This window comes from Desmodus rotundus, chromosome 6 (assembly GCF_022682495.2).
Source record: "Desmodus rotundus isolate HL8 chromosome 6, HLdesRot8A.1, whole genome shotgun sequence".
In the NCBI taxonomy this organism is placed as follows: Eukaryota; Metazoa; Chordata; class Mammalia; order Chiroptera; family Phyllostomidae; genus Desmodus; species Desmodus rotundus.
In genome coordinates, this window is record NC_071392.1 from 151830373 (window position 1) to 151857459 (window position 27087).

At 45.5% G+C, this 27087-nt stretch overlaps 1 protein-coding gene across 8 annotated transcripts in view; it reads left to right on the top strand.

The window, feature by feature from the left end:
- Nucleotides 1–27087, top strand: part of TENM2 (teneurin transmembrane protein 2) — a 610087-nt gene that overhangs the window by 336199 nt on the left and 246801 nt on the right. For all 8 annotated transcript variants that reach the window (XM_045185001.2, XM_045185002.2, XM_045185000.2 and 5 more), the window contains one exon: nt 7924–8155. In XM_045185001.2, coding sequence (XP_045040936.2) covers nt 7924–8155 — 232 coding nt within the window. The remainder of the gene's footprint in view (nt 1–7923; nt 8156–27087) is intronic.

Genomic DNA, 27087 nt, shown 5'->3' on the forward strand with positions numbered 1-27087 from the left:
CTGGCCCTTCTCCACTGAGGCTCTCCAAACATAACCCCCAGGAGCACGAGTCGTTCACTCATTTGTTCGATCATTCATTCATTCATTCATTCATTCATGGGGTACTAGCTCTGCGCCAGGCACCATAGCCATGCAGTGGGGTCATAAAAATGAGACAGACTCCTGGCACTGGAGGAGCCCACAATGTAGCAGGAAAACAGGAGAGTTCAAAAATAATATAAAACCGGATGTCAAGGCATACAAAAGAGATGTACCCCACGTGCACTCAAGAAAAGCACAGATGGATTACAGTTCAATGCAAAATTTGAGGAGGAAAACATATCATGTAACTTTCCTGTACCTCAATTTCCTCATCTTTAAAATGGAGAACAGTATTTTCTTTGAAGGTTATTACAAATTTCCCCCCCATTATCCCTCTCCCTTTTCCCCTCTGATTACTGTCAGTTTGTTCTTTATTTCCATGTCTCTAGTTATATTTTGCTTGCTTGCTTGTTTTGTTGATTAGGTTCCACTTATAGGTGAGATCATACGGTATGTGTCTTTCACCACCTGGGTTATTTCACGTAGCATAAGCTGTCCAGTTCCATCCATGCTGTCAGGAAGGGTAGGAGCTCCTTCTTTCTTTCTGCTGCATAGTATTCCATTGTGTAAATGTACCATAGTTTTTTGATCCACTCATTTGCTGGTGGACATTTACGTTGCTCCAGCACTTGCCTATTGTAAATTGTGCTGCTATGAACATTGGGGTGCATAGGTTCTTCTGAATTGATGAAGTTTTAAATAAGGTGAGATACATCGAGTGCTTAACACACAGCTGGTGCTTATTAAGTGAGAGCTATCATTCTCAAGTGACCTGTCTAAGATATCCCTCTGAACCCTAGTTTTCTACAAATGCAGGGAGAGCTGACCAAAGCTTGGTTTCTAAGCCTGCACATGATAGCTCCTTTTGCCTGTAAACCATGTGCCTCTACCTTGCTGTGCTGATCTGCGTGTCCTTGTGAATGCACTTGGAATGCTTTTCCTCTAAGGTCATATATTTCACGTAAGCAAGAGAGTGACAAATCATTTCCTTCTCCGGTGCTCCATTCAGGCTGAATGGAGCCTTTCCATCGAGAGCAGTGCCCTGATCCAAGACTGTGCAAACCAGGCGAGGGGCACTGGCCAGTACTGTAGCCTTGGCTCCGGAGATGAGAAAGGAAGCATAACTTGGCCCTCTTCTTCATCCTTTCTTCCTTTTTCTCCCCCTTCTGAAACATGGAGAGAGGCCGCAGCTGTGACAATCGCAGCCAGATCCAAGTAATACCGCAGAGCAGTCCACTGCCCTGCAAAGCCAGCAATACCATACGTCAGTCAGTAGTCAACAATAAAAGTCCGCTCCTTAGGGCAGTGGTCCCCAACCTTTTTGGCACTGGGGACCCAAGGAGCTCGGGCAGTAATGCAAGCGATGGGGAGCGGCTGTAAACACAGATGAAGCTTTGCTCCCTCACCCACCTGCTGCTTACATCCTGCTGTGCAGCCTGGTTCCGGGGGTTGGGGGCCCCTGCCTCAGGGGACAAATCATTCAGTAGATATCAAGACAGGGAAGGAGGGAGCAAGCTGAATGTCCAAACTGCTCGGTATTTAGAGAAAAATAAAGAAATCTCTTTCCATCTCTTCCCACACAAAGGAGGAGGCTGGATCAGGACACCCCACCCCCGGCCTGTACCCCTGGGTTTTTGCAAAGTGCCAATCCCTGTGCGAGCCAGGGCTGCAGCTTGGAGGGGGCGGTTTGGGGAGGCTCTTCTGGGAAGGCACAGGAAGGGACAGCGGTGCCGTGTCTGGTTCTGCACCACTTCTCTTGACTCGAGCAGCATTTCGGGTGCAGAGTTTGCAGGTGGGCAGTCCCTCCGATTTCTCCCAAGGTTCTGTTCTGCCATTTAAGCAAATGGGCAAAGAAATGGATGTAGCCAGTTTTCCTCTGCTTTTGCTAGCGTGTGTGTGACCCAGGGCAGGGTCCTCGTTCCTGGCCGGTGTGTGCATCTTTCGGCCTCATGTTCTTTGGCCTATGGCAGAGTGGGGAAGAGACCCTGGGGCTGGACAGCAGCTCTGTCACTTACTAAGCTACATGACCTTTGGTGCCTTACTTGACCTTCAGGAACCTCGCCTGCTACATCTGTAAAATGGGGATGATGCTAACTGGGCCTGCCCCACGAGAGTACCGTGGGGAAACATCGAAATAAATGATGGCCAGCACTTAGCACCGGGCCAGACACACAGGGAGAGCTCAGCTCATAGCAGCTGTTGCCAGTACGATTGTTCTGCAGGGTTAACATCGATGGCTTAGTTTATGGAAACGAAGCAGTTCTGAATCCCAGGTTTCTTTTCTGCAGGCTCTGAGAGGGGTGCTCTTGAGGCTGCCTGGGCCATGTCACTTAGTCACTGTGCCCTTCTAGGGACCATTTGAAGGTGGCATGGGGTCTGAGGTTGGCAATTTTGCCTCCATGTGTTGATTTGATCTTGCCCTTCAAAAGCTGCCAAAGAGCTAGAAAAACTAAGGTGCCCCAAGAGCCATAGTTGTTGTTGCTATAATTACTATTATTAGTATTATTAATTATAACACAATAACATATAATGATATTTATTAATAGCTTACTACATGCCGAGAATTGGGTGAGGCCTCGAATACATAGTCTCATTTGATTCTCCTAACCGCCATAGGAGAGAAGTCAAATTACTAAACCCATTTTCCAGACGAAGACACTGGCTCAGAAAAAAATACATATGTAGCTTTCCGGGAGTCACACCGCCGGTACGTGGCCAAGCTGGGGCTCAGAGCCAACCACCAGCCTGGCCGTCGGCAACAAACTCTTCTCAGTTCTAACCAGAGGCTGTTATTCTTGAGAACCCTCGCCTCCGATTTCCTCTGGCTCTCATACCAGGTCAAATTTGAACAGGGCGCCCTGGTGCCAGTTTTCATCAACCATAGGCTGCTGAGTCTCTGCCAACAGCAACCCTGCTTCTAGCATCTTCAGATTGCTGTCAAGATGTAACTTGCCCCATAGACACGGTTTGATGGAAGGCAGGGAGTTTGTGGTTTACTCATCATCTCGGGGTCTGAGGGGTTGAAAATGTTAAAGACCAACAATTGGCATGCCTTCTTCAAGAATGAGTGAATTATTAGCAGTCGGGCAGGCCTCTGCCTTTCTTTCTTTCATACCTTTTGTGCTCGTTTTTAATCTCCAGGAAAAATCGGAGTGGACTACAGAGGAAGGCGAGGGTATCGACGTGTGTCCCTGCTCTCCCACTCTCGTGCAAACCCACCCCGCGCAGGCAAGGGCAGACACAGCCCACATACCTCCCCCAGCTGTGTACCTAGGAAGATGCAACAACAACGGCCAGTTATGAAGAATTTACTCCCTTAGCTCCAAAGGAAATTCTTTCTGTATTCATTATTTACTGCGTGGGTGTTGGTTGTTTCTACAGGCTGTTGGAGCACCGCTGGTCTAGTTAACACACAGTCTAACTTTGGTGGAATTCGCACTGTTCCCCAACGAAGCAGCACCGCCTCGTCTTTGTTAACATTCAATGTCAACCAATGGCCATTTAGGAAAGACAGTATGTGAATGACATCTCTGTCAAGATCAAAATTTCTGGAAACTCTCCCACAATGAATCTAAAAACACAGAAGCGGGGACCGTTCAAAGAAACAAAACCAAACAAGCAAACAGGACAGATTAAGTGCATATTCAAATGCTTACATTTTCAATATATAGGAAGCACCTTGTCTGTACATTCACTTACCTTTGCTAGGTGTCTCACCTGTCTCACTCCAGCTTTTAACAAAGAACCAATATATAGCTGCTTCTTCCTAGTACGAAAAGCCACACAGTACCTAGAAATAAATTCCAGGGTCTCAGCTCAAGGTTTATCAGGGACAATGCAATGAGTTAGCACCACGATTTTAATGACAGTTGCCTTTTGCCTGCTAATAGCGTATTTATTAGGTTGATACTGTGTAAGCATTTATGTTACACAGTTATTCATGGCTCAATTACATTACTACGTGATTTCATATTTATGCGATAAAAGAACCACTAATAATATGCACATTAATTAAACCTAATAATTGTGTGAAACACAGAGTGGACTGAGTTACTCATTTCGGTTTCACTGTCGATTAAAGACCTTGGTTGCCTTGGTGAAGGGCTTTGTCATGTAGTTGGGCTTCTTGGAAAGGCATATTGCCGCCACTGTTTACATTTCTGAAATGGAAAAGCATCCCATCCGGCAAGCACATGGTTTGGCTGTAATGAAAACTGATAAACGTGGAAAGTGCTTGCGATCAGCCGTTGTGGCAGAGTGTTGTTATGCTAGGGATACATTGCCCACACAGAATACTAAGGTACCCCCGGTTAAACCAGCAGTCAGAAACGTAAATGCCTCCCAGCGGGGAGCATGACCGCATATATCTGGCCAGAGGAAGATAGATAACAGGGGCTGTTCGGGTTGGTGGCAAACCAGAAAAAGCACCCAAGGGCGTTCAGCTCTGTCCAGTTGCTTCTGTGAGGGCATATTGGTTCAGTATTCTGTTATGTTTTTGTTTTCAAAACAGGTCAGAAATCTGGAACGCTATACAAACTCTTGACTTTGAATGTTTGACAGTACCCACCTTGGGGGCAGCCAGCGTGTGACTTCCGCCCTAGACAGACAGATTTCATTCCCCTTCACAAATCTGGGCCCCTTGAGAGCTCAGTTACATCTTACCCACCCTCTCACTCCCAAAAGAACCAAGCAGTGTTTCACGCATGTGGAACATGGTTTTGGGGGAACTTGCCAGCCATAAGGTAACATGGTTCTGAATTTCCATTCTCCTTCCTCTCTATTGTTTTTTTTTTTAATTTGAGAGAGAAAGAACGAGAGAGATCGATTTGTTGTCTACTTATTTACGCATTCATTGGTTGCGTCTAGTATGTGCCCTGACTGGGGATCGAACCTGCAACCTTGGTGTATCGGGATGATGTTCTAACCAACTAAGCTACCTGGCCAGGGTCCCCTCTCACTTTAGAGCAATATTATGGGTAGTTACTGCTGTTTTCACCGTTTGGTAGATGAGAATACTGAGAACTAAAGAAGTGAGGTCATAAGCCCTGGTTCACACATCGTAAAAGTGGCAGACCCAATCCTTGAACCCAGTTCTCCAGGTCTTATCTCCTAAGCACTGGCTGGGTGCCCCCCACAAGATGCTCCCACATCACTTTACATAGCCCCCAGTGGTTGCAGTTAGCACTCTGTACTGTAATGTCTTTTCCTTCTATCTCCTGTACTTAATTGAAAAATATGACTTTTGGATAGATAGATAAATGAGCAAATATAATCAATGTCACAGTGGAAATGAACAGCGGTAATGAGAACATCTTCCAACACTAAGGATGCTGGATAACTTTTGTTGCTGCCATCAGTAATTGGATTTACTCACAGTGAAATAGCATGTTGCTTCATAGGAGGGCAGGGCGAGTGGAGAATTATGTATTCTTTTATCTTCTTCCCGTATTCTTTTTTCTCCAACTCCCCCGTGAAGCTCTTGGCTTCCTCGTTAGGAGAAATGGAAAGAGAGCTTGATGTCTCTTGCAGTTAACTGGACAACACACCCTTCATGAACTTACTTGGAACACACCATGTAGTCCCCATCCTGGCACTTGCACCGCCCTCAGCATTGCCCCCAGCATTGCCCCTGGACGTAGCGTCGGCAGAAAGGCAACCACACACACAAACGGACCAAGAAGGGCCACACAGGCCGGCGTAGGCAGAGACACTGAGCGTGGGGTGAATGGGCAGGAAGAAGGCGGGTGTAGTGAGCGAAACCCTTCACACAGCCTCTTTGTACTTTGGGAGAGTGTGTGGTCTAGAGAGCCAGGAAGTAGGCGCCAGGGGCAGGAGGAGACGGAAAGTTAGGGCTTGGGGCCGGGGAGGGGGGTTCTCACTTGTACACTGATTCATCTCGTCTTCCCGAGGCAAGTCTCATAATTATCTTACCTAATGGAGAATAATGACACCATTTGGATGGGAGTCGAGAGAGGGGGAAGGAGAGGCATGAGAATTCATGAACTTGGATGGGTGAGGGGCTTGGACAGCATCTCTGAAGGATGATTATTACATCCCTTCACCCCCTTTTCTCACCTCTTTCCACTAACACGAGACAAATGCTAAATAACTGTACAATAATACATTACTAGACAGACAACAATACCAGGAAATAGAATAGCCTGCTCTGGCTAGGAAACTCCCTCAAAGATATATTTAAAATGTCACTGGTGCATAATGTAAAATATGAATCGCAGGTTCATTTGGAGGATGCGATTTAAAATCTCCACCACCACACGGTGGCATCACAGTGGGTTTTAGTTTTAGTTGTCTTTTTCTGCACACCAAAAATAAATAAATAAATAAAATCCCCCAAGTAATTTCAGCCCAGAGATGCAAACTGCAAGGGGCCACTTTCCTCCATATGTCTCTTCCTCGCTGTCATTGGTCACGATGCTCCCCAAACCCCATAGCTTCTTGACACATTGTCTTTTCCTCAGAATGTGTCTGCAGGTGTCACAGGGGCCACAGAATGTCGATTACACCTTTTGGAGATGTAGCCTGGCCACATAAGGATACAAGGGAGTTGAAATTTGTGTCAAATTGCTAGTTTAAATGACTTGAGCCAACTTCTTAAAGCCAGAACAGCAGGGGCTGAGGATTTTAAAAGTTGGCAGGGGCCAAAAATGACAAGGCTCAGCAGAGCCCTGGTGAGCGGTCGACCCTGACTGGAGGCTTCAAAAAATAAACTTTCTCAAAGGACAAAAATCAAAAGTCATATTCATTTCAGCAGCTGTGAAGACCAAAATGACAGGCTTCCATTGCATCGTGAACTTCTTTCATTTTCATTATGCTTAAAACATTTCATTGTGTGGACGGAGAATGGGTTTCTGGAGAAGCTCGGGCGCAGTTGTCGTGTGTGGTGGGGTTTACAAGGAACTTGTCCCGAGGTAGAGTTCTGTGTCCTTCCTGTGAGGATGGAGGATTTTGAGACTGGAAAACAGGATGCAGTGTGGAGTCAGGGCCATGGCTTGAAACCATCAACCCTGACGTCCTCCAGAGACAGGATCTGTGTCTCAGCAGAGAGATGTTACCAACCCACTGATTTGAGCATGCTTACAGGTGTGTTAATGTTGACTCAATAAACATAAAAAATGTATACATGCCTATGTGTGTGTGTGTGTAGTACACACACAGAAATACATGCATATAGTTTTTAGTTAATTGTCAACATTTTTTAAAGGGGGATGTTTTATCTCAAAGTCCACATCTTGAGCGTTCTTAGAAAAACTAGATCTGTTGCCTTGCACTGTAATCCCTGCGTGGGCGCATGGGCCTGGGCCTGAGTGAGGGCTGCCCTGCCCTCTCTGGTCCACCTCCGTCCAACAGCGGGTCCCCCCCTTTCCCGCCTGACCCCCTCAGGTACTTACAGTCGCTTCTCGGTGGCTTTGAGTGTACCCTATTCCTATCACCTTTAGAAAAAGGGAATAGGGTTGTAGGATGTGTGCGGGGTACTGGTTTACCAGGGAATGGAACAGGGACTTGCTACAGGAACGATCAGCCTTGGATGTCGTGTTGCATTCACCGCAGGGTGAATATGTCCCCAATAATCCCACGGGTCAGCCTTGACCAGCCTGCTCTGGCCAACCTGGTTTCTCATTCTTCATCTGATGCCTACCGGTAAAGGCAAATGGAAATACATTATTATTAATAGCTAACACCGGTTAATAGCTAACACCGGGAGGCTTTATGCAGTCTTAGGTCTCTCTAGTTTGCAACGTTCAGCAATTGTCTCCTGCCCAGGCTTGCGGGGAGTCTGCACTCTGCAGTCACTGATGGTCGTTTCTCCCTCCTCGTTCTCAGGCCCTCCGAACCACAGCCAGTCGACTCTGAGGCCCCCTCTGCCGCCCCCTCACAACCACACGCTGTCCCATCACCACTCGTCCGCCAACTCCCTCAACAGAAACTCGCTGACCAACCGGCGGAGTCAGATCCACGCCCCGGCCCCCGCGCCCAATGACCTGGCCACCACGCCGGAGTCCGTTCAGCTTCAGGACAGCTGGGTGCTAAACAGCAACGTGCCGCTGGAGACCCGGTAAGTGCCCCGCGCCAACCATGCAGGATCCTGCCTGCGTCTCCCACACGGAGCCACTAGGGGGCTCAGAGCTGCAGAGGGGAGAGAAATCTGGGCCTAAATGATGGGCCACGGTTTGCCTCCTTGCCATCCCCTGGGGAATTTGACCCCGGGTGATGGGTTGCTAGGTATTTCTTTGCTCACACGTGTCTCCTTTTAATGCTTGTTTACTCTCTTAGACAGCTCTGTGTACCCAACTAATAGAATTAGCATAGCATACTTCTACTCCGAGGCTCATGGGAAACGTGCTTATAAGGGTATATTGACGGAAAGCGGCTGATAAATTATGCATTTGGCCTTTCTTGAAGTAATAAATGAAGACTCGTTTGAAATTAAGTGTTTGGGGAGACCTTGAGAAACAATCCCTGATTCCAGACTGACGGAAGTATCATTTTAATTTATATTTCATCCAACACACCGTCTCGCTTTAATCCCTCCCGCACACACTAACAGCTTGATGCCCGAGGGGCAAACAGTAATGTATAAAAACAAACACGAAGGAAAGGGGCGGCATTGACGTGGGGAGGGAAGAGTTTCAAAGTGATCTTCAGGTGCGGCTTTGTTTGGCTTTGCCCTTGTTTCAGTCCTTTTCCCACCCTCCACTTCGGGTCCTCCAAAACCAAGCCCACCGGATTCGACCGACAGAGGGCGCGCTCGGTCGCAGCACGGCTTTGGTGGGGTTGTATTGGGCCTTGCGTGCTTGCGTAGGTGTGTGGGCGGGGCTCCAGGGTCTTGGGGCTCCCTGCCCAAACACCGTTTTGGTTTCTGCGCTCCAGTCTGTTAAGGTTTCCTCGTCTGGAAGAACCTTGGAGACTGTGCAAACTGTCTGATTCCTGTGGAACTTTCCAAAAGTTTTCACGCAGTGTGTAAGCTTTTTTTTTTTTTTTTTGGTTTAACATTAGGTTTAATGAGGGCACGTGTCTTATTAGTCTTGCTTTACCTGCAAAAATGTGTTAGCCAGAAAAAAATAAAATCACTGAGAATAGAACTGCATATTGCTAAAGAATACTAATTCTTTTCCTTGTAAGTGCTTAGGTTTCAGGAAAGACAGCAATAATCTGTAATTTCGGAGGTAGTGGCCAGTGAATTTTCTGCACTGAGCTGAAAACAGTTTTGCAAGCCGTGGATTTTCTTTTTGTTTCTCTCTTTTTCTTTTTCTTTTTTTTTTTAGATCAGCATTATCACCTTCAGTAGGAAAGGGCCTTTCTGTAAGTGAGGTACACAGTAATCGACAGGTAACATTGCGTTAGTTTCAGGAGTACAACATAATGATTGATACTTGTACGTATTGTGAAATTATCACCACACGGAATCGAGTTAACATCTGTCACCATACCATCGTTTTAAAAACTTTATTCTTACAGTGAGAATTTTGAAGTGCTACTTTCTTAGCAGCTTTCATATACGCAATGCTGGAAGTCTGTACCTTTGACCCCCTTCACTCCCGTCTCCCACCCTGCATGCCCCACCTCTGGCCACCACCAATCTGTTCTCTGTACCTATGACTTCGTTTTTGTTTTTGTCCTAAGATTTCACGTAGAAGTGAGACCGTACAGTATTTCTCTTCATCCGACTTAGTTTTCATAGCACGCCACCCTCAAGATCTGTCCACACTGCCACAAATGACAAGATTCCATTCTTTTTTATGGCTGAATAGGATATTGTTTCTCATCTGTAATATTCTCTGTTTTAATAAGATCATGAACAGTTGTATGTTGTACACCCTTGTCACCGTATTCACTCTAATATATTTTCTGACAATTATAGGTTATTTTTAACCATGCCTACAATCTTATCTCTAAGGCTTAAAATATGCAAAGTCAATAGAAATATATGCATATATTATATATAATCGGTACATGTAAACATCTGCACAGATTTAGTAACCCACTGATAAACAACTTTGCTGAAAGGTTTCCAGGCTTGACTCAGGATGTTTCCATAGTTGATGGCGGTCTTTAAGGCTGGGTAAGACTTTCTGTCTTTTCTTCTTTATGTTTAGGAACTGCTGTAGAATTTATTGGGCACTAGTCCGCCTATTTTTACATTAACAGACTGTTGTTTGGAAAAACAGGTTTTGGACATAAGGGCTACGTAGGATGGGCTAGATGGAGAAGGAGAGGGAGGAGGAGAAAGGCAAGGAGAAATGTAGTAGTTGTTGTAGAAAAAGAAGGCAGAGAGGCAGCTGGGGTTTATTGCGCACTTGGAGTGTGCCCGCCCTAAGTGCTTCCCGTGCCTGTCTCGCTCAAGCCTGACAGCCCTCCAGGGAGGGCAGAAGGCACCCTTTTAACTACGCAGAGCTGAGAAGTCACCGGGCAGAGTGACTTGTAAGAGGTCTTGGGCTTCAGGGACACAGTAAACAATGAGCCACATTGGGTGGACCTCTGGTGGTTCCACACAAAACAAGGTGGTGAGATGTCTGGTGGGTGAATAACTCCAAAGCTCCACGTGCCACCCTGTTACATGTCTGGGGCAAGCGCCATCAGCGCGGTTGCTCGACATAGAGATTTTTCCCCTTGGCAATAAGAAAGCATATACCTCATAGTATCTCCCATCACCCAGCTTTTGATGGAATCAATTGGTTTTCCAGATGGTTTGTTTTGAGCCATTTGTAACAAAGTGTTGTCTCGACAAGGATCTAACAGAGGGAACTGGCCACACCAAGCATGTCACCTTCCTGTGTTCCTGAAGGACGCTCCCCTGCACCTTGTGGTCTGGCCTGTTGAGTCCTTCTGTGATTGGTTGAATATGTGGCCTTTCTCCAAGGAGGAGGGCTGCTTAGTGATGCTTTTGGAGAAGGCAAGCTGGAGACAAAGCCTGGGGAGTAGATGGGATTGCCAACATCTCAAAGTCTATGAGAAAAGAAAAATAAGTGACCATCAGTGATCAGGACATTCAAGGACCCAGGATGAGAGAACGCCAGGCCCTCAGGATGGATCTATTCCTAGAAATCAAACTCAGGGTACAGAAGTCAGCAGAGATTTGAAACTCCATTCACAGAACCGAATACGTATAACTTGGATGTGCAACCGGTCTCATGTATGAAAACTCAGGCAGTAATTAATAGAACTGCTGAGCTTCATGTTTCTCTTTTAAGCATTATTCATTCAGTCCCTTATTAGTAACTGCGTTTGCCAGGTACTGGGGAGATAATGACTGAGATGTGTCCCCTGTCCTTCAAGGTCACACAAGCTACAGGAGGAGAAAGGGGCATAAACAAAGGATAGTGTGGGGTGTACAGTCAAGGGAAGGGAAGGAGTGAATGATTCGCCCAGGACCATCAGGAAGTGTTTCACAGCTGAGCGGTGTCTGAACTGAGTTTTGAAAGATGAGGAAGAGTTTAACCTCATAAATACGTAAGAAAACTGAGTAACCACATCCAGGAGAGAAAAGCATCGAAGGCAAGACATGTTAGGAGGCTGACCACGATGTAGTCATCCGTACTGAAAATGCAGTGGAAATTTACAGCTTCCCCACCTCTACGCCTCTACATACAACTTCTGAGTGTGACGGGAGGATTTCATAACTGCAGCGTGATGACAGACATTCTGCCACCCACAGAGACTCAGGGCCAAGTCCAGTGTGTTTCTGGAGGCCGGTGAGGAGCAAGCCCCTGCCTCTCTGCATTGTTTCTTAATGTTCCCACCCGTCTTAATGAAGCGTGTTAGATCTTCTGCGGACTGTGCTTTTTCCATTCTGTTTCCTATGACAAGTAGAATGAGAGGTGCTGATTGAGGACACATGGCCAGAAAACTAGGAGTGTACAAATTAGGAATGTTACACGAGACGAAGCATATAAGGAAAAATTCTGCATCCCTGTGAATCATATAAAAAATGCATATCAATTTCTACTACCAGAGGCAGTCAATTCATGTATTCAACCATAACGTAATCCAAGAAAAACCAAACACAGGGCGAAGGAACTAATTGCAAATGTGTTCTGTCTTTTGTCACGTGATATGGAACAAAATCACTCTGCCCCCCTTCTTCCTCTCAGCCAGCTCACAAGAGGTCTTAGAACCAAGTCCCCCTGCCTCTCCTGAGACTGACAGGTTGAAGAGCCTTCCTGGCTAGCTGCTTCTTGGGAGTTTCTAAAGGAATCATCTCTTGTCTAAAACCGTAGAAAGTAGCTCAGTGACAGAACCTTCCTTTTCTTCTTTTATGCATTTTGCTGAAGCAAGCTTCTCTCTCAGAATCTATGTCAGCAGCAGGTCAGTAAAGAAAATTTCTAAGCAGGACAAAACTTCCCTGAGTTTGCTTCTGCCCTAAAGTACCAAAAGCCCTCATTTTCACCACTGAGATCCTCTGGCTACAAACAAATTTGCAAGTTGCATTTTAAAATGATCGTCCATCAGGTTAAATTTTTTTTTAATTTGGTGAGGACATGTTTACTGGTTTTAGAAAGAGGAAGAAAGAGGGAGAGAGAAACATCAATGTGAGAGAGAAACATCAATTGGTTGCCCCCTATATGCGCCCCAACTGGGGATCAAACCCACAACCTTCTGGTGTGAGGAACAACACTCCTACCAGCTAGGCCAGGGCATTCGGGAAACAGCTATGAGAACCTTCCATGTGCCAGGCAAGGAAGTTTCAGCAATAAAAAAAAGAAAAGCGGAGCCCTAGCCTTGACAGAGATTTAAGGCTGACTATAGACAGGGCATGAACAAGTAAGTAGGCAAGTGCCCCTATAGTGACAAGTGTTGCAAGTGCTCTGTGAGGTCCCGGGAAACCAAGCCCATGAAAAATTGGCATTTACGCAGAGCCCTTAGGGTGAGTAGGTGTTAATTAGTCTTAAAGAATGTTCTAGGTGGCAAAGAAAAAGTGACCTACCGGGAAAGCATGCTAAAAAGGTGGGCAAGGGCAGGCTGGTGAAAGGCTTGGATTTAAGATTTTGGACTCTACCCCAGGAAGAGTGAAAAGTCTTTGAAGCGTTTTAAACAGGAGAATAAAATAATACATTGTTTTGCTTTGTTTTTAACTACGGTAGCTGCCAGGTAGTGAACAGATGGAGCGTGGGGTGAGAGGCACAGCAAGGCTTTGAAGGTCCAATTTGGAGAACAGGGGAATGGTCGAGGTGTGTTGTGGCTTCCATTAGGAGGCCACTGTGGCTCCCATGGCCGCAGTGCCTGCCCGTAGCTGTTGGCTTTCTCCTACCGATGCAGCAAGAAGGTAAACGCTCCCAAAGGGGACGTCTGTTTTAAAGGTAGCATCAGGAGAAATCAGTGGTTGCCAGAACACGGAGCTGTGGGTTAGGTAGGTGTGAGTACAAAGACCTTTTTTTTTTTTTTTTTTTTTTTGACTCAGGAGGCTGAGTAGAGAGGAGGAAACGAAAGTTCAGTGTCAGACATGGGGAATCTACAAAGCAATAAGAGAACGAAGCACAGCTGTTATTGGCCAGGCGTATTTTGTTCCAAAAATAATCATCATAACACAGAAATTCCTGCCTTCATAAATAATAGAATATTTACTGCATCTGAAGCTCTCAGCCACTGAATTTTCTCTTTAAAAAAAAAAAACCTCCAGAAATTTAGTTCAGCTTAACAGTTGTTCTACACAATCCTACGGGTCCCTGAATCAAAACTTTTCTCATCAAGTACTTTTTCTTTGACACTTAGTTCTACCTACAGACCTCATTTAATCCCTCTCACTCTTCTCTTAGGTGTATGTTACTATGCACTGAGTCTCAGGGAGGTTGTTACCGACACATCTCCAAGTAAGTGGCAGAGCTGGGATTTAAACCTGGGTCTCCCTGATACCAGATGCCATGTACTTAACTACCACGTGATAGTGCCTTTGAGACTAGGAAAAAAGAAAAAAAAAAATTATGCTTCTCCTGATGACACACAAATTAATTTGCCCAGGCCATGGAAATGGTGACGTTGATACATTGTGACATATGGGATGAATTCCAGCCTGTTGCCGGATATAGACTTAGTTATTAACAAAATCATAATCCGCCAGTCAAGAGGGAAGGGCCCCTCCTCTCCAGCTGGGCGGGTTTGGTGGCTACTGGGATGGCGGATGTGAGGCCCGGCCGCTCCGTGGCGGTGGCAGCACTGGATATGCGTGAGCTGATTCGCAGAGCTTTGATGCTCTGCAGACTGTACAATGTGAGAGCAAATTGGTAATCCAAAAATAAGAAGCACTGCTACATTTTTAGCTCCAGGACCGATAGAATTTTTAGCTTCCCCACGGGCCTTGCCAGACTGGTAGGAGGAAGCCAAGTAGCCGTGTGGAAGACGGTTGACCGTCGAGGTCTGTTTTCAGTGTCCTCGATATTCCTGTTCGTGGGAAGTCATGAAAAGTGCTCTGAAAAAGAATTGACAATAAAAAAAAAAAGAATTGACAATCATGTACTTTGTAAAGTGTGCACCTGAAACTAATACAAAATCATGTTGAATGGAAACTGTAATTGGAAAAAAAAAGAGCACACTGGGCTTGGTGAGTGGCATCCTAGGAACCTGACTGTGGGATCAGGATTCCACAAAACACACCTTTTGTCTTCATGATGAAGTTAGGTCAGCCAACTCTGGATCCTGTATTGGTAGTGCATATTTGGGAATCAAGACACAAGACCTTTGGTAAATAAGGTTTTCATGGAGAATGAGATTCTTGAGACATCATCACCGAGCTGAACCTGAAGACTATTCCAAACTTGTTCTCAGGTTTATTTTTCTACCTAAGGATTAATTTCCTGCCAGAATCACCGACAAGCTGAACTTGAGGATATGAAACCAAGGTAACCTGCTTACCTTTTTATTTTTTATTTTATGTTTTCGAGTGAAGTTTAAAACCAGAATTCATTCTGAGCAAACCAAATGCATTCCAGCACTTTTCAAATCAATGGGCAGCTTGATTTTTCCATATTGCAAAACATTATGCCCCCTCTAAATTCTCATCAGAGGCAACATGGAAATTAATGAGACCTTTAGGTTAGCCTTTCAAGCTCAGCCTTGTTTTATGGCTTCACCTTGCCTTTTTGACACCGTGATCCCGCCTGGCCACCAGCAGCATTTCACGTTGCAGTGCACTTTAATTTTGTAGTTTTCTTAGTCTTCCTTGGAAACTGGCAGCTTATTAATCTCAATAACTGAGCTGCTCGATAGGCAAGCTCTCCAATGAGAAACCAGGCTGTGTCCTTTTTTAGTTTTTATTTTTTTACCCCTTGGCAGATGGAGACAAGGAGTCGGTTGTTGGGTAGATGCAAGGGGTGGGGTGGTAGAGAAAAAGCCAGCTGAAGGGGGGGGGCACCCCATACGCCACATCACTTTCTGACAATTGGCAGGGAAATAAAGAGAACCCAGTCTAATCCTTGGCTCTGCAATTTATGGCTTGTGGTGTTAAACACACTCAAATCCATTAGTAAGAAAAAATACGGTGTTGTGACACGTGTGCAAATTACAAGGCGCATTAAGAAAGAAACAAGCATTTCATCTCATTCAAGACCACTGTGTGCAGCCTGTGCTCTTGGCCTGGTTTGCAAACCTGGAGGCATCCTTAACGGTGGAGGTAGCCAAGGAGAGGATGTCCTTTTTAAATTTGGCTCCCACTGTAAAATTGAAGATGCATTAAGCTTTGGGGACTTGAACTTCTTTCTTGCAAGATACCACAGCTCAGCCTCTGGGTAGAAAGAATTTGTTTACAAAAGCCGTCCTTCCACAGCCTGGACCATGGGGACCTGATTGTGGATTGAGGCCACCTCGTGGTCATGCCTTGTAAGTGCAAGACTGCCCTGAGGATCAATGTCAAAAACGCTTGGGTTAAATTCCCAGCTGGAAAAAAAAGCCAAATATGTCCATCTCTGTCGAGCCCTTTCACCCATTCAGCTAATATCAGCTGCCATCCCCTTGGGGCACTTCCTGAAGCCTTCCCAGAGGTCATTTTATCTGTCTCAGACAGGGAGAAACTTGATGAAACACAAGTCCTTTTCTAATTCTGGCTCTCTGACGACGATTCTTTCCTTTTCACAGAAGCCAGATAAGGTGACCGTAGTTCTCCCAGGCAGGGGAAGCAGGCTCTGAAACTTTCCTGAAGTTTCCTTTGATTTATTAGTCTCGGCCTCGCCTGACTTTGTGAGCTGGGCTCCTGTGTCGCCAAAACTACAATCTGTCAGAAGGCACTGGGCAGGTTCACCCCACTGGGGCTGTGCCTGGTAGATGATAGTCGAGTGTTCAAGAAACTTTTTGTCAGATAGTTTTTTTTTCCCCTCCCAAACCCACCAAAGAATTTCCAGCTATTCAGTGAGTCTTGTTTGCAAATATCTACTTTAAGAGGTCGTGACCATACTAACCACAACGGATTGCTCTCGAAATTGTGTGATTTTAAAACCCTTACAGAATCATTTCTTGCTCAGACTAAGTGTTTGAGGAATCAAAAAATGCCCCCAGTTGTCACCGGTATTTTAACTGTTCATGCCTTGTATTTCGAAAGAGACTGAGGAGCACTCCTTTTTTATTCGTGAGCTTAGACTGAAAGTGTGTTTCAGTCTGTTCCAGCTCCAGTAGGGTATGAGCGCCGTGGGTCCATTTTTCAATTAGTCTGTAAAGACGTTGCACACCAACCGTAGGATGATAAAAAGTGTATTGTAATAAAATTGTTCGAACATATAGATCTAAAAACCTGCACTGAGAGGAGAGAAAATACTGCTCTTCTTGCATTGGTGTGCTTGGATAAGACGTTGAAATAGAAAGCTTAATCTTAGTGACTTTTTCTTCTCTTGTCCCTCGGCTCCTCTTACCGCCCTTGGGAGCACGGCAGGAGACGGCATAAGGTGGTATTAGACCCAAGTAAGCAGTGGGTGGGACCCTGCGGGAACCCACCCCACCCCCACGCCACCCCGGCCTGTTCCGTCAAATGAGAGAATACAGGAAAACCGAACCCTCTGGCAACGACAGTGCTGTGGACTTAGTGGGTGTCACGTGTCTGCTCTCTTAGTGAGTTAGTAGAGCCCTGCCCTCGGTACCGAAGCCTTCTAAACCCCAGAATCCACGTGAGCCCGTAACGCCTGTATACAAATCTTTTCGCTTCCTGGAGACAACTGAACACTCTTTCTGGTTCTGTTTTCAGACGTCATCATCCCCTCAGTGCCTACTCTGCGACAAGTGTTGTACTAGGCACTTGGCATTACGTTATCCATCCGCGGCCCTGCGGGACAGACACCATTGTCCCCTTCGGGTGTGTGAGCGAGACGCAACTTGGGAAGATGAAGGGTCTGGGCCAGACTCGAGCTGTTGGCAGAATTAGATTCAAGGACGTAAACCCGGGCATTAGGAGTCTGTGTCGCCGCCTTGCTTTTCTCTGTTTTCTATCTTTATCTTTAAGCAGGACCCCTTCTGTGAGATCTTTGTGGGATCTACAGGCTATCATCTCAACAAGAAACCTAACAGAAAAATGATTTCTTCCTCCTGGTACTTCAACAGCACTCACTCGATTGAACTGCTTTGAGCCTGACTGGAGTCACGTGCCCCCCACAGGACCCCCAACCCCGCCCTGGCCCCCGACCCCCTCCCCCCCTCCTGCCTGGAGGAGAAACCATTGATTGGCTAGAACATATCACATATCCCCATAGAGCCTGATGGGGGCAAAGAAGGGTGTGGCCATAACCAAACACCATGCTATCAGACCATTTAAAAAAAAAAGAAAAAGAAAAGATCAAGTTCAGTGCTAGTTTTGTCCCAGCCCAGCTGCCTTCTCTTATTGCCTGATTATAGCGCTTTTTTCTCCTCTGGGCGCACACAGTGTGGGGGGAAGGGGTGGAGGAACCTCAGGCCATTGGGTTATCTCACTTGCCTGGGCGCAGAAGGGAGTTCACAGCTGATTCCAGTACGAAGTAGAAAAAATAACTCCCCCAGACTAATTCCCGTTCCCTTCTGATTCATCACCCTGTCCGGTTCGCTTCTCAAACGTCCCACGCCTTTACCTTCGAGTTCACCACGGCCAGTTCATGCAGTTTAGCTTTTATTGGTCTCCTGATGTGTCTTTTAAGCTATCATCTTCTTTCCTGCAAAAGTGCTTGGATTCCACTTTTTCTAATTAAAACATGCTCATTTATTGTCTTCCTAACCAGTGCTCTTTACGAGGGCTCATGATGAGAAAGTTAACTCAAAACAAACGCGACGCTTTTCCCATCTCCTGAAAATGGCTGGAGAAGCAGTTTTACCTTCATGAGGTTGAAGTGCTTTGGAGAATTTTTGGGTTTGCTTTTTTTTTTTTTTTACTAAAATCATGAATGGGAAACATTTAACTCTGTGGTCCATGCTGCTGTTCCCAGCAGTGCTTTTTATCCTCTGTGGTGAAAATCTTACGTAGAACATCTTGCAGGAGCCAATCAGCTGCACATTGGACCATAATAGAGATAATATCAGAATACATCTACATTTCATTAGACAAATTAATATCCTCCTGTCAATAATTATGCCTATTGTATTTACATTCCTGTGAATTAATTGGCTATTTAGAAGGAGGCAGGCTTAGTGTAGTAGAGGGGAAAGGAATCACACATGCATTTAAACCTACCTAAAATTTCAGGCGAACAGTGTGTGAGGCACAGGCGCGGGTGTGAGACCCAGGTCGAAAGGACATCTTCAGTGTGTGTGCGGGCACACCCTGTTTTCTGAGTGTTTCCACTGTTGGCCTCATCTGGAATTATGAAGGCAGCATGACGATGGGACCGCCTCATACCCTGCCTGTGACGCGCAGCCTCGAATGCACGATGCCGTTCACTTAGGAGAAAAGCAACAAGTGTAGAATTCCCTACAGAGCTAGAGCCCGAAGGACCCCTTCACAGAGGGAGGGTAAGAGCAGTGCGGAGAAAGAGAGAAAAACCTCTCATGGTGAGGATACAGTGGTAGTACACACCACCTCTTAGGAAGTTGGTCCTTGATGCTGACCATACATCAGCAGGCACATCACGAGAAGGAATCAAGGTCAACACGATTTAGGTAGACGAGAGTAAAGGCCATATGACTCATTAAGGCCCATGCTCTGAATGCCCCGAGGAGGGAAGCAGGCAGGCTTCCAGCTCCAGCTTTCCTCGCTGTGTCTGGTGTTTCCTGCATGGTCAGGGGACTTTGGTGCCCATTTATCGGGCATAGAACCTTTATCTCCATTTCCTTCTGCAAAGGAATGGTTGAGAATTTAAGACAAAGAACTACAACATGTATTGCAACAGATTTGATCTTGCCAGTTATTACAAATGTACACGTGGTCTTGGTAAAAATACTGAATAATTAACAAGATAAAAAGTACAAAGTCATAGTCCCTGCCCCTCCATTCCTATGTTCAGGGAAATCTCGCTAAAGACTTATTATTTTAGGTTTCCACAAATGTTTATGAATATCTGAGCATATTTTTTTAAGTGTAATATAAATGGAATGGCATTATACATACCATTTGGCAGCTTCCTTTTTTAATTTCATGAGATGCCGTGGAAATCATTTCAGGTAATTTCTTGTAGACCTACCTCATTCTTTTTTTAAAGTCCGTGTAATATTCCATAATGCCATCATTTCTGTAGCCAGTCTCTTCTCAGTGGACATTTAGATTGCTTTCGGGTTTTTGCTATTACAAAACAAAACTGTAATGAAGAGTCTTATGTATATATCTTTCTTTGCATACTTTCATGATTGTATTTAAAAGTTAAATTCCTGGAAGTGAAATTGCTAGATCAAAGGGTACGTATAATGTGCATTTTGAATTTTGATGGATTGTGCCAAATTATGCCCATCTCAATTCAAATGTTACAATCTCTCTTTATGCCTCCTTCTTTAATGGCCTGAATTTCTTTAATGGGGTTGGGTTTTTTTTTAAGAGTCCGGAAGTTTATGGTGTCGGATTTTAATAGAATTGAAACAATTTTTTTCCTCAAGGATTAATGTACTAAGTAATACTCGAATACTCTAGAAACTCCGCTCCCCTTCTTACATGCCAGGCGTGGCGTGAGGAAGAGGTGGAGCTGTTGGGGAAATCTGACTCAGTCATCTGACTCGGTCACCTCCCTTGGCTCCCCCTGTGGGGCCCTTTCCCTTTGTCTCCAAACCACGCTGCAGCAGGGCCTGCGTGACTCAAGACACCTCAGCTTTGCTGCCTTTTGTTTTCTCCCCAATAATGCCGCAAGGTTTAAATTTGCCTCTTCTCCCCATCTACCTGCCCGCTATCTACCCAGTGGGGACACTATAAGAATGTCTAAGTTACCTTGGTCAAGTTTCTGAGGCCCCAAGAGAAATGCCGAGTACAGCAGTACTACTGTTTAACTATCACAGGACAGCGTGACGATCGGGGCGAGAAAATCCAGCGAGGAAGACACGGCCTCTTTTGTGAAATGAGTGTGTGAAGGCTCTGTCGATAAGAGGCCCTCGGGCCACACTTACGTAGTCTCTTTATCCGAAGCTCTGACTTTATGCTAAATAAGGAATTTTGTAGTTCCCACCCCCCCATTGGTAATCAATCCCATTACCAGCTGTGCTCATAGGACTTCAGCTTAATTCAGCCAATATTTATGGAGCTCCTATTAGGGGCTGAGGGTAAAGGTTGAAAAAGAGAGGGCTCTTGTCCTCTGGGACTTCCAGTCTAGTGGGAGAGGGAGGGCCGGACAGATAACTGATATTGAATAGAATGACAAAAGATGAAGGCAAGCTCAGGGAATGGGAACACGGGACGGTAGTGGAGATACCCACACTTACCCAGTCAGGGAAGTCTGGCTGTAGGAATGGTGTCTGAGTCCCTTTTTTTGAAAAAGTGAAAGTTACCCCATTTAAGAGGCATTTCAGACAGGAGGCAAGAGAATGAGAAAAGGCCAGAAAAGCGATGGCGTACAAGCATGCTAGGTCAGCCAGACACTCAGGAGACAGTGCTGGAGGGGCCTCGTGGCCCGTGTCGGGGCACGTTCCAAGCCCAGTCCGGCACCCTGTGGTTTGCTCTGCGTGGGATGAGGAATCGGGGAAAAGATCTGTGCAACGCTGTGTTAGGGTCACATGTGAAGACAGGAGGAGGAAAGACCCTGGTTAACATACCAGAAAGGCAAGGACTAAAAGTCCAGTGCAGTTCACCAAAGGATCCCATACTGAAGAAAGGGAAACGGGGGAGGAGCTGGGGAGAGGAGAAAGAGGCAGGGAAACCTAAGGAAAGAGATAGATACTTAGAGTAGGCAGTCTAGGGGATTCAGTGACAGCTATGTCTGTAACGGTAAAAGCCAGCACTCACAGAGGGGCTTACTCAGTATCAGGAGGTGCCGAATCCTTCCCTGAATCCACACAATATCCCCGTGAAATATTCTCAGTCGTTTTCACCTCTTTCCTTACGAGGAAACAGATTCAACAACATCAAGTCCTCTGCCCAAGGCTGCCCAAGTTACAGATGAGGTGGCCAGGCTCTGAACCCTGCATACAGCTAACAGTTTACCCATTAACCATTGCCCTGCCCAGACGCCTAGACCCTGACCTCCCTCCTTCTTCCTGGCCCCTGCCCTTTCTGCCCACTCTTCTCTCCCTCCTCCCCACTGCCCTAGCAGAAATGCAGACATTGCTTTGATTTTCCTGTAACCACAAAACCTCTCGTCATGCAAAACCGTAGAGCCAGGAAGTGAAGCCCCCAGTCCAGGTCCAGGCCTGCACAGGCGGCTTCCCCTGACCACCCTCTGCTTCCGGCTCTGTTCAGTCCTACCACTCGCAAAGAAAACGCCTGAAGGCGGGCCTCCGCCTTCCAGTCTCTCATGCCACCTCCTTGTCGGACAGCTTTCAGCTCTCCACGCCTCAGCGTGTCCAACTGCATCCTCGTCAAGACTTCCAAGATGGCAGTGACAAGCTTTCCGGGTACTTAAGGCAAGGATGCCTGACAGTTTTCCTTGACACCTGCATTTTTTAAAAGCCTTGCCCGGGGCCCTAGGAAGCCCAGCATTTAAGAAACCAAGTGCCTTTCAAGGAAGCCGCACTTTGAGTCTGCTTCCCTGGGACTTGTTTTGTGACGAGGAGGTGACTGCAGGATCTGCTTAAGAGTCTGTGAAGGGCCACGGCAGTATTTATGGGGTGATGCTAAATGATAGTTGCCTGTTTTAATGGCATTTTCTGATGACCGGAATGTATGAATCTGTTCTGTGCACCGTCCGTGGGTATGTGGCTGGCCTACAAACACACTTAAATGGCACACTTCTGCAAAGCATTAATTTCTGAGTGTCCAACAGATATATGTAGGCAGGCAGACATGTCACCGGGGTTGCTATAAAGCTTAATTAATATCCCTGAAGAGCTCTTACATCATTTCATGAAGAGTGCTAAATAAGAAACTATTGTGCCCATGGATATTCTGCATATACAGAAGTGTGGGTACATACAACAAGAGATCGTCTTATATTTGGTTATGCCTCACAGGGTCTGATGTAAATGCCAATGGGAAAATAAATTGAATTCAAGATAACCATCTTTTATTTGAGGTTTAAAAAGAAAATAACAGAGCCCCAGACTTCAACGCTAGAAATCTCTACACACTGTTGATTTGAAAGAAGGAAATCTAACAGGCAAAAAAGAATAGCCATTTTCTTTTTTCCCCCTTTATTTTCCTTTTCATTTTCTCTCTCTCGTCCTTCTCTGCCAATCCCTACATCTAGGATTGATTTGATGATTTAAAAATTGTTGCTAGCTATGCATCAATTCAAATAAACTAGTTTTGTTTTCCTCTTGTAGGTCTTAAAGGAACCCTATAAAATAGCTAATCTGTCCATTTTCATTTTTATAACACAGATATGCCTTCTTTCTTCTCTTTTTTTACTTCTTTCCTTTTTTCCTTCCTTCCTCCCACCCTCTACCCAGTGACCAGGTTCTGAAAACGTTCATAAATCAATGAAATAATCATTACTGGGTTTTTTGTCTGTTGGTTTTTTATCTCTTTCTGGATCTTAGTGTACTCATTCGGAAACAGTGGGAACTAACTTAGAACTTCCCAAAGGTGGACCCGTGCAACACCAGGTTTACGACTGGGAAGGTGGGTGGGTGAGAATGTATGTGGTCAACCAAGTTAGCAGAATGATATTTAGGATATTTAAGATATTAAAGGCTTATGGAGACACGTAGGAATCTCCTTGATTTCACTTACTCTGGTTTTTCCCAAACATCATGGAACACCGTCTTTACGGAAAACTAGTTAGCAATGTGCAAACACACTTAATATTCTTCGAGATCTTATATTTCAGGGCCTCTCTGATCTCATGACAGGAGTAGGAAGCTCAGACTTTCCACAAACCCTTGCTGAGATAGGACTTTGTGATTTTGCTTTCTAAGATAAAAACATAATTTCTCTCTCGGCCTAAAATGTTGAAATTCATCCACACCCAGACTCATTTATCAGCTTCTGCAATATTTGGGCTGGGTGAGTTAGTGCTCAGAATATGCACCAACAATAAACCTTTTTATAAAAGTATCATGATAGATAGCTTTCCCAGAATGTAAACCCTCATAGGCTCTCGCTAAAACTTCTCTCCTGAAAGGTCAGCCTGTTGACTTGGGCGTGGGAAAACATTTTGTGAGGTAGGAAGGGTTGCTACTCTTCCTGCAGCTGCTGCTCCCTGGCTCCTTGGTGATGGTCCTTGTTCTTGTAATTTAGTCACAGTTTTCAAAAGCAAGCTCCTGACGTGGGTCGGATGCAAGGAGACTGATGAAATGTTTGGAGCCAAGCAGAATTTGACCTTGCTGAGGTCAAGTTCAATGTCGATCATCATTTTCTACATATAGAGAGCAGCTAAAGGTTCCTCAAAAAGTTTAACACAGAATTACCATGTAAGCAAGAAATTCTTCTCCTTGGTATATCCCGCAAAGAATGAAAAATGGGTACTCAGACCAATACTTGGACACAGATGTCCAGAGCAGTGCTATCGCCATAGCTGAAGGGTGAACACAACCCAAATGCCCATCAATGGCTGAATGGATATGCGTAATGGATGTGTGTATACAATGGAACAGTACTCAGCCATAAAAAGGAGGAAGTGCTAATAAAGCCACAACAGAGATACACTTGAAAACATGATGCTAAGTGAAAGAAGCCAAATGCAAAAGGTCACATATTGTATGTTTCCATAAATTTTATATGAAGTGCTCAGAATAGAGAAATCCATGGAGACAGAAATTAGATTTGTAGTTACCAGGCACCGGGGTAGGAGATGGGGAACTGAGAGTCCCTGCTTTGTAGATACAGGGTTTTCTTTTGGAGTGATAAAAATTTGGGGGGACAAAATACAAGTATCGCTTGTACAACATCGTGAGGGCATGAGAGGCCACAAAACTGTTCACTTCAAGTTCCGTCATTTTATGTTGTGTGAATCGCACCTCAATAACATTTTTTAACTTGTTAATTAAAAGAAAACATTTACGCAATCAGCGTGTCCCCCTCGGTATGAAAGGCCTCCTCCAGGGACGGGCAAAATAGTTGGGCTGGAGAGTGTACCTCTGACTCCATCCAGTCCTCTCCAGGAAAAATGCAGGGGAGGGCAGAGGAGGTAGGCGAATGTCTATTTCCAAAACATGCTTTGAAATGGTTCACTTTAAAGGCACTACCAAAAAAAAAAAAAAATACCAGTACGTGGCATTTGCTTAACACTGGTAAATGCGTCCAAGTATGTAATGGGCTAACATCTGGAAGACAGTCAGCATGATCCCCATTCTACGTCACCAGAAATGCAACTCCTCGAATTTCGAACTTCACTGAAGTTGCAGAAGCACCAATGAGAAGGAAATAAAGAAAGGCATGTCAGGCAGGACTCCTTTGTTACAGAGGTGGGGGGAGAAGGAGAAAGAGAAAGAGAAAAGGATTCTTCCCTGGCTGCAGGAGGGTAACAAGATTTCTCAGACCTGAAGGCCATTCTCATCATTATTCTTTTGAAAGCGATTTGAAAGGGAAAATGCACCATGAAGTCTTCACGTTCACAGAGCTATGAAGCCCAGGAAGATAAACCGCTCTGTAGGTGGGCAGAGAAGTGACTGATACAGAGCAAGTTCATGTCCCCAAAACTCTAACGGGCTTACAGAAAGACAATCTCCGAGCTCTTGGTCACACACCAGGAAGCGGCCCCAAGTTAGTGTCAGCTAATGTCTGAATATACTTGTCCCCGCGGCTGCTGAGGAGAGAGGGGAAGGGGGGGCTGCAGAATACACAGCGTCTCCGAAATTAATCAAAATTGCATTGTGCCACTATTTTCCTAAGACATTTTGTGTTCTCAGTGGAGATAATCAATGCGATTATAGCTAACCTACCTCAAGAATGACAGCGAGTCCACTTCTGGGATACATCTGAAGAAACCTGAAACACTAATTTAAAAGAATGTACGCAGCCCTGTGTTCATTCCAGCATTATTTATAACCACCGAGATCTGGAAACAACCCAGGTGCCCATCAGTAGATGAGTGGATAAAAAGGCTGTGGTACATTTATGGCTGGAATACTACTCAGCCATAAAAAAGAAGGAAATCTTACCCTTTGCAACAGGCCTGTAGAGCATTATGTTAAGTGAAATAAGCCAGTCAGAGAAAGACAAATACCATATGATCTCACTTGTATGTGGAATCTAATGAACTAAATAAGGTGATGAAAAAAATAGAAGCAGACTCATAGATACATAAAATAGGCTGACAGCTGTCAGAGTGGAGGGGGTTCGGGGGGCTGGGTGAAAAAGGGGAGGGGATTAAGCAAATGTTTATCCAAAAGGCACAGACAACAGTGTGCTGGTGGCCAGAGGGAAAGGGGGTGGGGGAGTGGAAGGGGACAAGGTGGGGGGGGATAAAGGGTGATGGAAGGAGACTTGACTCTGGGTGGTGGGTGCATGATGCAGGGTGCAGATGCTGTTTTGTTGACCTGTGCACTTGATACCTGTACGGTCTTGGGAACCAACAGCACCCCAATAAACTCAATAAAAAAAGAATGACAGAAAAGTTAATGAGAATTCCACCTTACAAGATCAAGAAAATGAGGAGGTTCTCGGGAAACATGCTAAAAGCCTCAGAATAGAAAGACATAGGCTCCTCAAAGGATTTGAAAGAAGTATGTGTAGGCATGAAGAGAACATAGTCTTTATTTACCTAAATTTTGCAAAAACTTGTGACAGGGCATCGCTCAAAGAGAACACTACAAGATAAATAAATCGAAGTGTTGCGTCTGAGAGCTGACAGAAGACACTAAATTCATTGGCTCCTAAAGGCTGTGTAAAATGAACTTTTCAAGATCTAGATTGGTTCATGTTTTATTCATCTCCTAGAAATTGATAGAACACCAAGCAGGCACGTTTTCAGGGCTGGGGGTACAGCGGGGAGGAGGAGGTCTAAATACAGGCCCTCGAGGACAGCATGTGCCGGGGGAGGAAGCAGACAAAAAGCAGGGAAATGAATGAGCCAGCTGCTCCAGGGCCTAGTGGCAAATGAATGAAAGGACAGGGGTCTTTATTCCATCACCATTACCCCACCATCACCCCACTACCACCCCAACACCCAGTCACTGGACAAGGTCAGGTGATAAAATAATGGGTTCAGAAGAGCTGAACGAGGACGCCTTTCTGAGAACATGAGCTTGAAGCGGGAACTGGAGAGACCTGAGAAGGAAGAGCCATGCAAAGATCTGAGTTCGGAACTTTCCAGATGAAGGGAAACACAACCTGAATGCCCTGAGGCAGGGAGGAGCTTGGTCTCGTTGAGGGACAGAGAGAAGCGTGATGGGGACTAGGAAGAGATGAGATATGCCACACCAAGGAGCTGGATTACTTCCAAGTACAAAGGAATTGGAAGGTTTTAGGCAGAAGAACAATATGACTTGACTTTGTGTCTATAGACGACAGGCTCCTGTGTAGAAAATGGATGTAAAGGGCCAAAGTGGAAGCCTGTTTGGAGGCTTCTGTCTTCGGTAGGTCATGTGCAAGCAGACGTA